The 11,615-nt window shown below is 35.0% G+C and overlaps 1 protein-coding gene across 2 annotated transcripts in view; it reads left to right on the forward strand.

Moving 5' to 3' along the window:
- The window catches only part of Helz (Helicase with zinc finger), an 80,740-nt gene that overhangs the window by 56,241 nt on the left and 12,884 nt on the right, over window positions 1-11,615 (forward strand). For both annotated transcript variants that reach the window (XM_081751300.1, XM_081751301.1), the window contains exons 11-13: window positions 1,181-1,382; window positions 2,509-3,642; window positions 9,139-9,352. In XM_081751300.1, coding sequence (XP_081607426.1) covers window positions 1,181-1,382; window positions 2,509-3,642; window positions 9,139-9,352 — 1,550 coding nt within the window. The remainder of the gene's footprint in view (window positions 1-1,180; window positions 1,383-2,508; window positions 3,643-9,138; window positions 9,353-11,615) is intronic.

The following is an 11,615-nucleotide window of genomic DNA, read 5'->3' on the forward strand; positions in this document are numbered from 1 at the left end:
GACAAAAAGTTTATGATAATTCGTTACTTACCCACGGTAAAATCCATGGGTATATCACACTAGTATTCAGAAGAACTTCTCTTCAACGACGCACTAGAAAGAAAGAAGAAGAAGAAGAAAAGAAAAAACAATTTGGCTCAGTTGTACCTTAAAGCGTAAAGTTCGATGCTCAGCATTTCCACTAAAATGCTGTCAATGCGTTTTGGACCTACATAAGATGGCACGTACTTTCAGTACATACCATGTAAATGTTTATTAACGAAGGACAAACGTGGAAACCATAATGAAATACGTGAATCACAAGCTTTTTAGTAGCAATTTTGTACAGTAATCTACTGAGTGCACTTTTAATTGCCCGTTTTTATAGAACATAATATGCGTCCTGTTTAGAATAGCTTCCATTCGATTCATCGGATCAAATCTAGCAGGTTTTTTTAAATTAATTTTTTGTTATAAAATAACATGATTCGTATATCTGAACACGGTCGTGCACGGTCGTACACGGTCGTGCATTCCAAAACTTCCTTAGCACTGTCAGTTCTTTGTAAGGGTATTTAAAATTTCGAAAGTAATTCAAAATTAATTATTATTTGTAATTTACATTATGAGGATCATAATATCACAAAGAAGTTTTGTCGTAGAAATATATTAGTTGTGTTCGATAAGCTATTTCTTTATAGGTCGTATAATATTATTCATTTTCCTATATTGCACTCTTTCAGCTTTAAGATTTATACTTTTGGTTGTATAGATATTGTGAAACAAAAGACTTTATATTTGTACCTTATGTAAATAGCAGACACAAAACTATTGTTTTAAAGGGTAAACAGGAAACTGCTTTGTTGCATTTCTTCACACCTTAAACACGGTATATACGTATATGCAATGAATTCTATCCATATTGGATATGAAAGTTCAACGTATGTGAATTATCAGTTTTCGGAAATACGTTTGTATCTGATAGATTGAATTAAACGGTCAAATTATGGAGAGGTCTCTAATTTAAAAGGATTCACAGTATATTGCAAAATTATTAATAAAATACCTAAGGTTTTTAAAATGTGTGGTTGTATTTTAATTCATGAGTACTTTGATATCGTTAAAATATTTTGATTATAGATTTTAAAAAATAAATAATATTAAAAAAAAAACAATAATATAATTCATTTTTCTTCTCCAGGAAAGCAGTTTCGAGCAGTATTTCTTAGTACGGTAAGAACACGACGGACATGTCTTGCCGGAACTAAACCCGAACTCGAAGATGATATGGATTATGGGTTCCTCTCTAACTCGAAATTGCTGAATACAGCCATCACTCGAGCTCAGAGCTTGGTTGCCGTTATAGGAGATCCAGTGGCACTGTGCTCGATTGGAAGATGCAGGTACTTGAAACATTGTTGTCACTACCTAATAAAATATGATTTCTTAGTTCCCAAGAAATTCTTAATTAACACGGTTTCTTGTATATTGAGCAATTCCTTGTTACTTTGGTATTAGCTTGCATTTTCATCACGTGTTAGATTTATATGCTCTATAAAGGAAATGAAATAAATGCATAGTTAAATGGTTACTGTAAATGAACAGTAATATTCATAGCCTACTTTGCTTACTTTTCAGATTTTTCTTTGTAGAATTTTTCTTGTACTTGTTCATTTTTTACTCTTCCTAACTGTGATATGAAGTACAGGAAATCCTATAGAAAAGCAGTACCCGCCTGCCCGTTGACAAGTATCAGAAAAAAGAAAAGAAAAGAAAAAAACCTGTTAAAGATAGCAAGGAGCGGTATTTTCGCAATTGATTCAACGTTCCAAGAATAGGTTTTGTCTCCTCCATTAACCCACTATTCAAATTAGCAATGGTAAAAATGAACCATTTCTGGCTTTAAGGTTGATCGTCATAGAGCAAAATCGGTAGTAGTAATTCAGCGGCCTTAGAACAGATTTTTCCACCTCCCTTATCTCTGTGCTAAAACAAGAAGTAGTAACAACTGCAACTTCGTGTTTGAATATTGATCTCAATAAAGCAAAAACAGAAGAAATAACGAGAAGTGACTTTTTGAAACGGACTCAGCATCCTGAGGGTGAGTATCATCTCGATGTGTATTCCTCGATCCAAATCAAAAGTGGTAAAAGTTGCAGTTTCCGATTTCAACTGATCGCCACAATGATAAAACGGTAATAGATAAGGAAAGCAGTTTCTTGATACGATTCAGTATAGCATGAATAGTTTCCGTCTCCGACTTTATTATTCTATTTCAGCCAAAAGTTACAGATTCCGACTTCAGTATTGAATTTGCATAGTTTAAAAATCAATCATGGTTTCAAAATATGAAACCAAACTAAACTTGTGTTCATTTTGTGAATATTTATTAACTAATAGATCAACGTTCAAAGCAAAAATATGTTCGTCTTCTCAACTTAATGACTTTTTATGTGTGTTCTAATTGCTGTTATTTAAATTAAGTTTGATTTCTTAAATTGTAATTAATAAGAAAACTTTCATTTTCAGGAAAGTTTGGGAACGATTTATCGAAATCTGTAACGAAAACAACAGCTTATATGGAATTAAGTGGACTCAGCTGAGAAGTCAACTTGATGGTGTGGAATTGAAGAAAACATACGTTCTTAATCCGTTAGCACCTGAGTTTGTTCCTCGACAGTTTCAAGGAGAAAGTTTTATTCGCATGCCATCTCTTTTCGGACCATATGGTGGACTCGTCCCAAATGTTGGACCTGGAATGTTGAATCTTCGGTGCCCCGTGCCGTATCTTGCCCCCCTATATCCGTATCCTGTCTACTGTCCACCATACTTACAGCTACGACCGCAAGTTGGACCATTACCCTTCACATTACCTCCTCATAATGCTGCCAATCCGTGGGTAAATTCTCTTGTGAATCCAGCATTATACAATTCTTTAACTGGAAGGTCTACTCCAGTTGGGTGGAATGTCAAAAAGAAAGGACCACCATTACTACCTATTATGCCACCGTCTCTATCTCCAGCACTGCCATCTATGATTCGATCAAAATCTCCAGAACCTAGTAAAGACGATAAACTACTTGATAAAGGCGTAGTTCGGGGTCCTGCCCCACCAATGCCTCAGAAAGGACCTGCCCTTGCAAATTGTGGTCCTGTGCCCAGACCACCATTGTTTCCCACACCTACACCATTTCCTTTAGGGGTTCCTGCGCCTCATCCATCTCTTCTGTATCTTTCACGTACGATGCCACAAAAGATTCCCTTCCAAGGCAATCCTAATAATTCAGTTGCGCCAGTACCTGTTCCTCCCCATTTGTTACCACAGGCTGATGGGATACAACGCAAAGCTAGTGAATCAAGTGAAAAGATAGTTAGTAAACCACCAGGAATGGAGAAGGATGCTGACAAACAGATACAGTTTCTTCACAATGTGCATTTTCCAGAAAATACTTCCACACAAGAGTTAGAGGAAAACGATGTAGTCAACTGCAGATCTTCAGAGAAAGATATAACCAAATCAGAATCGTGGAATTCTAGTGGGCAGATGTACGCTTCTCTCTTACCTCCTGGCATGGATTTGTCGGACATGCTTGAATCTCAAGACAAACAGTTTGAGTGGTATAATCATTTGCTGGACACCAGGGGCGTTCAAGATGCGAAACGGTAAGAATTGTATTATCAAATACTATTAAGTCTTGGTGACATTCCTTGTAGGTGCATTTGAAATCAATTTTGTAAGTTGTAGAAAAAAAATATTAAAACATTAACAAAAGCCTGTTATAGCGCGAAATGTAGGATGTGTAAATGATCTAGGTATTGGCAGCTCTGATTGCTAGCAAATTGACTAAACAAGGATAAAAGTGTAATTATTGTATTACATTTCAGGTGCTATTTATGGTCTGTAGATATTTTTAGCTGTAGTTATTTTTACCTTCTTGTGTATTTTCTTTACATCTGAGAAAGAAGAGTTCCGAAAGAGCTTGAAACGTAGCATAGATTTTGAACAATCAGATAGTGACCATCGTTTTCTTATTTCTGAATATTCCTTTCAGCTTCCTGGCCTAAACCTATAACTAGGGCCAAATATCGAATTAGCAACTTTTCACACAATAAAAAATAAACATTCTGTAGAATAAGTAACGATCTTTCCAAATAGCATTCTGCCTATTTTGTCGTAAATCTTTACATGCAGTCTTCAACATAATTGTCCCGCCAAGATACATATTTGCTGTTTTTTAAATAATAATAATAATAATAATAATAATAATAATAATAATAATAATAATAATAATAATAATAATAATAGTCTGAAAGTAAGGTTTGTAATTTAATGTTCGTTAGTTATATCAGGTCATTTCAAATCTTTCATGTATTATTCACTTTCAATATGACTTTAACAAAACTGTACCATTTGCCCTCTATTGGAAATGTTGGCAAGCTTTTTAGTAGTACTCATTTGCAATTAACAGATTGATAAATGATCTTAAGAAATGACATTACTTCATGAGGGGAATTACGATTAATGAAGATTGCAGAATTACGAGGGGATATCAAAAAAGTTCACGCAACCATCTGGAACAAATCAGTTATGTATAAAGTCGAGACGTTCTATTGATCCCCAACCGGCTTCCTTTGTACTCAAGCAGAAAATTTACCTTAAACGCCTTCATAAATAACACTCCAAATAAGCCATAAACCGCACGCGTGTGGTGTCGAGGTGATGCGTTGTTGCCATCGCTAAACTTGTATTAACGATAGATACATTATGTAATAATAATAATATCACTAACATAACAATCATTAAAGGAATCCTATACAGGAGTATGGACAGGGGCGGTTAAGGACTGATTTCTAGGGGTGACAACGAAAGATTGTATTTTTTTTTTTTTTTTTTTTTCATCTGGGTTTTGGAGCACTAGTGCCTGTACGTGGGGGGAAGAGGACGAACAACTTAACATATTTGCTTCGTACAAGCGTTATCGTTATGGAAGTTATACGATACTAACAATATGCTATATTTAAGAGTAAAATAAGCACACATCGTGAAACTAATGATTGATTTCTTTTTTCATTATAACATATGCAAATTGAGTTGAAATTAAATGAAATATTTCAGTTTAACATCCAACAATTATGCCCTTTAAGCTAAGGGAGACGGAAGGAGGAGGATGCAACGAAAACAAAAGTAACGAAAGAAACTAGATATAATAGCACTTAAAAAGCAAAAAGCACACGCACTATCTTTCTGCGAAGATGTATTGAAGAATCAGTAAGCGAGAAGGTGAAAATTGCAACATCGCTTTCTTTTTCAGTAGATCAACTGAAAGGCCACCCTCAGCTGGAAGGACTTGTTGAAATATCCCTTTCATGTAACAAAGAAACATGTGATTTTCATTAATGGTGTTCCGCTTCCTTTGAAGCCGCCTGAGGACGGATTGTGCGATTTTACTTTACCTTTGAGACCATGATTGCATTAGTCCTTCTCTGCGTAGTCGCCGTGTGACATGATGCATTTTTGCCACTGGTTTTTCACCTTCGTAAGGTTTTTTTGGTAAAAGTCTGACTTTGAGCTTGAAACTACATATCTACTTCAGAAGTGACGTCATTCCTGTTGTCAAAATTGCGGCCTCTGAGTGGACGTTTCATTTCTGAAAAAAGAAAGAAGTTACTCGGTGCTAGGTCCGGCAAATATGGAGGGTGGTTCAAGATTTTATATTCTAACTGTACTTCCTTCGTTGTGGATGCATTGACTGAGTAAGCTGATTCATTGTGTGCCAACAGCAGCACTTTGCTGAATAGTCCTCAACGTTTGGTCTTCAGTTCCTCCTGTAAGCGACCTAGATGAAACTAACACTGACTAATGATAGTTCGACCCTGTGGCAGGTAGTCTGCCATGATTATCTTTTCTCAGTTCCAGAACACGAACATCATTTTGGCGACAGACTTTAGCACTTTTGCCTTTTTAGGGATTCGGGAGGAGGAATGTTTCCACTGCATATTCATTCCTTTTGTTTCTGTTATAAAAAATATACCCAACTTTCATCTGTTAGGACTATCGACTGGGAAAGTCCTCTTTATTAAACTCACTGCAATCCAGCACTTAACGCACCCTCTCGAATTCTTTTCTGGAAAGGGATAAAGCATCCGTGGCACCCACTGTGCTGACACTTTGAAGATCCATCAGATTATGAATTATATTCTATATGTATTCACAACTGATACCTGTTTTAATTATGACACTTCCAGTTATCCTCCTGTCATGCAGTATGATCTTCACTTTCTCCGTCATGATATCATCTGTGAAAGATAATCTCCCAGATCTAGAGGGCATTCAAAATGGTCAATATCGAGGTTGAAATGGCAATTTTCACTTGGATACAGTCTCATAGCATGGGCTTTCATTCCCATAAACTTCTTTTATCTCCTCGTGATAAATTTGTTCTGCTGATTTCTCCTGGATGTGTAGGAACTTGATAACATGCCGTACCTCAAATTTGTTGATTGTTACACACTGAGTGATTTATCTGTGAAAGAAAAAGATATCCCTACGAATCAATATTTTGTATACTTAACAAGGTATAAGCATGTCTGAGAAGATTCGTAATTTGTTTTGTGTTGGTTGCGCGAACTTTCTGATACCTCCTCGTATTAGTGTCTATTCAAATACATACATGAATTCTTTTTCATCTCAACCATAGGTTGGTGGGCAACATGGAAATTTTAAAACTTTTCTCTCTCTTGGGAGATCTGTTGTATACTTTGATAAGGTCTCTTCTCCGCAACTGCATCTAAATATGCTATTCTTGGTCTTCTTCCTGGTTTTCCTTCTGCCTTTCCCTCTGTTAACATAATGATCCAATCGGAGTACCGAATAAGATGGTCAAGCATGCTGTTTCTTCTTTTTCCTATTATCTTGATCTGTCGTCCTTCATTAGCTTCCTTTAGTACGTCTCGATTCCTTTTCTTTTCGGTCCATGATATGCACAGTATTATGCGCCAAAACCACATTTCAAATGCTTCCAGCTTGGATATTTCAGCTTTTATATATGAATTATGTACGTTTATTTTGTTATTTAGTATTGTTGAAGTGGTTGAGTGGTTCCCCAACACTTTATTACGTGTTCACCATAGACTCATTAATAATTCTTACTTTATATTAAAGCATCATTCTTGAAGGGGTAATATTTATATAAAAGTACGAATGGCTGATCTGAAAAGTGACTATAATTCCTCGATGTAATTTTCCGCTGCAATAACATGTAGTATCATTTTTCAAGCATTTTATGTCGTTCAGTGCATCATTTTGTGATAACATTAGAAGAGAACACTGTACAGTAAAAATGATACTACGGAAATTTGTGATAACATTAGAAGAGAACACTGTACAGCAAGAATGATACTACGGAAATCTTTCCATCTTTATAGTTTTTTTTTCATCTTTAGAAACAGCTAGTAAACAAAACTAATGTTGGAGACGAGTAAACGAGATGTTATAGTACTTTCAAACCCTACTTCCGCAGTAAATTGTGCTCATTAAATAAATTACTTAACCCGATGTTACCGTGGAGGAGAAGTGGAAATTTTCAGTATTACAGGAGATGATATATGTCTTTCGCTTAGTAGCAGGGCGCAGATGATATTCCAGGTAGTGAGCAGAATAGGCAACATTAATTGTTGACCCTTATGGAACGGAAAGATAGTCAGTCTCGGTAGTCATATGTCAGTATCATTTAACATTACATTTGTGGGCCCTGGTTTCAGTTTCTTGGATATGAGGACAAATGGCTCCATTCATTTCATGCCGTTTCAAATCAGATTCGTAGGATCTAGCTTATGTTCAGTCATCAATTGCAGTAATGCAACGAAAGAATGCTTCCACCTTGTTTTCCATAAGATTACAGGTGGAGTGCATGCATTTTTCCATCTCTGCCATTTCTGCTCGTCAGTAAAGTAATGTGGCACCTGTTTCGCAGATACCTCACGCTTGTTGACATCTGGTACACGATGATGGCGAAATGTTACGCTGTTCCGAATTCTTTACGTGTTAATCGGTGACCGTTTTTGGAGAACACGACAAACATTCAGGTGTTGTGGAGCTCTTGCGATGCGAAAGTGTCCTCAGCCATGTTGTTTGACGGTTGATTCATGACCACTTTGAAATGTCCCTGTCCCATTTGGTATGATGGAAATGAGCCACTGTAAACCTGCAGTTCGTTGTGAATTTCCAATGTGTTTCTTCCACGTGCTACTTGAAATTTTATGAATACTAACTGTATGTGGTACGTAAAAATTTGAACGATCAAACACATGTAATACACTAACAAAGCATAATAATCTGCAACGAACGCGTAAATCACAGAACTCTACAAGATACAACTTGTTCGTTATTTGTTACAAAACCACGAATCGTGTATATGCTATTAGTAGTGAAGAAAAGGAAAAAAATAATAAAGTGAGGAATAAGTTTTTATGAACGGTCTGCTCGACTTCTAACGCCTTCATTAAAATGCATCTTTACCAAGTAGAAGCACTCTTCTATCCAAGACGTTTCAAAAACTAAAATCTGTCAATTTTAACTTCCTTACATTTATTATTTTCTTTCTTGCTTGCTTTTGCTTTTTCTTCTTTCTTGCGTTCTTCATTCCTTTCTTTCTTCCTCCTCCTCCCTTTTCACATTTCTGTGATCATTTGTCAATGGACATAAAATAAGTTTATTTTTTAAAAAAGAATTAGGCTTACGTTTTAGTTAACTTTTGTTCATTTTAAAATTGTACGTATGTATATTGCACATCCTTTTTATGTTTCTTGTAACCAAGTTATGCATTATAAAATTCATGTACAATTTTTATTCTTAGACTTACTTTTTCTATAATAAATTTTAAAACGTACAAAATAGTACGTAACAAACACTTATAAAGTACTGACCTATACTAAGAGATCAGAAAATATGAATAAGAGCGAGTTTTGGTATAAAAGATACGCTTTTAATGATACGGGTAGAACAGAAGGTGAGGATTACAGAATTCCGTCGTTTTGATTATTTGAGCTGGCCTTCCGCTATATTAGGTGATAGTCGAGAGTGTACTCTATTCACTTAAAAAAAAATATTTAGTACTAGAGTGCTCTTAATTATTGCCTAAATATATATTTTGTATGTAGGTTTATGGAATTAATTATATTGGGAGGCCAAAGACCGGCAGTGAGAAATCCACAAATTCCGAACTGCAATGAGCCCAGTGCATTACATTCAAGTAATAATTCAAATGATGCCTATCTCCCAACTCCTGATGTGGTTAAGAAGTTAGAAGATCTTTTAAATGATAAGCCACTCTTGATGCCTCAGAATCAGTTGTTTGAAGAAACATCAAATGAGGTAAGAGACTCATGGTTAAAAGTTACACAGTGTGTCTTTTGCTTAATAATTTCTAAATCTTGTTTTGTTTTGAATTAAGTCACAATTTACATAGGTATGTGTCTTTATATAACATTTCTTTTTACATTTTTAACTACAATTTTGTATAAAATGAGCAAAACAAGATCAGTTTGGACTTTACAGTTCCGTATTTTCTGATCCCAAATGTCATATGCGTAAATGGAGAGAGCGAGAAACCAGCACGTCAGCCACCAGCAACAACTCAGAGAGAAATGGAAAGTCACGAGTGCATAATGTCTTACATTTACGGGAGCGCATGCGCTGTCTGTGTACACCTTTGCTGCCACATACACTGTTTACGGTTAAAAGAGTAAGGGGAAATTGGAAGGGGTCCAAAGAGACTTATCTGGAACTATTTCACTTGACAATCATAACAAATTTAATGTAAGTACCAGACTATTGTCTGGCCAAAATATCAAAAGTAATTTTATCTCCCAATTAAATAAAGTGTGTGTCTGACCACTCTGCCCAACAGTTTTGTACTATTGATTAAATGTATCTGTTTTTATACTCTGCTTTATCAGCTTGATATCAACAAAAAATACTATACTTTCGTGTAGAGAATACGAAATGAACATTTGTTTTATGTACAAGAATACGTGTATACTTATGTGCTAACAAAATTTAAAATCATTTATTTATCTTTAATCACATTAAAATATTACCGAGTGAGTTCGACGACCTTCTCCCTTCCTTCTTGGGATGATAGGTTGCCTAAAATAACTTAGGGTTCCTAGGGTTAATAATTAACTGCTATTCGGACAATGATATCTAAGTTTAAAATACTTTTACATTGCCTCAGATTATTAGTGCCATGACGATCAGTTAGTTTTGGACTTGTAGTGAAACATGCCAACTTACTCAGTTTTGTAGAACCTGCATTTTCCCGTAAGACATAAGAAGTTGGCCATATTGAAACAGTGTTAATCCTATGCTATTAATGTTTAATTTACCTCTGTTTGGTAGACCCTAAACCCCGACTGTATTGAGTTGATGAGGTGAGTTGAATTTGAGTTTAACGTCCCGTTCAACAGCGAAGCTATATGAGACGGGACCTACTGATTAACGTGGAATCCGAACCACATGAGCTCCCGCCGGGAAAGCCCCGACAGCGTGTGTGATCATCATCACTTGGTACAAACCCTTGCAGAACATACTTTTTTATTATAAATAAACAATAACAATATATATAATATTGTTATATAACTATAAATAAATAAATAAATTGATTGATTGATACTTTTTACTATAATTTGTTTACATTGCAATTCCCTACATCAAAGAATTAATTGTCCTTGTGATATTTTTGTACAATAAAATAATTTAAAAAGAGGAAAAATATGAATTTAATGAAAAAATAACTGAGTATCATTACTTCTACTGTGTAAAAGTAAACAAAAAGTAATGGTGTTCAGTTATCTATTACACAATTCTTTCTAATATCCGTGTCTAGCTATACGAAGTTGAGCAAAACCGAATGTACGTATACAGGTGGCATTCTAACCAATGGAAGGCTATAGTTAACCATACTTTACACTTTAAATTAAGTGATACATGGTCAGTGTTTTTGCTTACTCAGTCATTTCGTAATTTAAGATACTGCTAGGCCGAAAATTTAGAGTTGTCATTGAGGAACAAACCTTGGACTACGCGCTTTAACTATTCAACTACACATAAGCACAATTACTCGTGTTGCTTCATTCAGTTTAAACATTCTTTATACAAGATATCTTCCGTTATTGGAACATTTTACTAGAGAACCTAATCACAACAGCACTTTTGTTTCATTTAATGTTCTGTATTCATTTTCCTTTGTCACTCTGTATCATATTTGAACACGTAATTCATTGATTTCTAAATTTTCTGGAGTTTTATTATCATCTTCAAAAAGTAACGAGATCAATCGAACTTGTGTAGTGTTTGCTTAGTGTATCTTTATTCGTGGGAAATGGTATTAGCAAAACTAATATACAGCGTTATTTGATGTAATTATACTTCATAGTTTGATCATGTGATATGTTTTTAATTATCTGATATTAACGACAAATAAGTAGAGTAATGATACAGTGATCAGTATGAATAAAATAATGAGAGTAGTTGACAGTTGAAATAATAGGAGAGTATTTCGTAATCTCTAAACATATATTGTGTTGTGTACTTATTAAACCAATTTCCCGTTTGTTTTATATCATCTTTTAAACTC

Source organism: Thermobia domestica, chromosome 3 (genome assembly GCF_964235325.1).
Source record: "Thermobia domestica chromosome 3, izTheDome1.hap1.1, whole genome shotgun sequence".
In the NCBI taxonomy this organism is placed as follows: Eukaryota; Metazoa; Arthropoda; class Insecta; order Zygentoma; family Lepismatidae; genus Thermobia; species Thermobia domestica.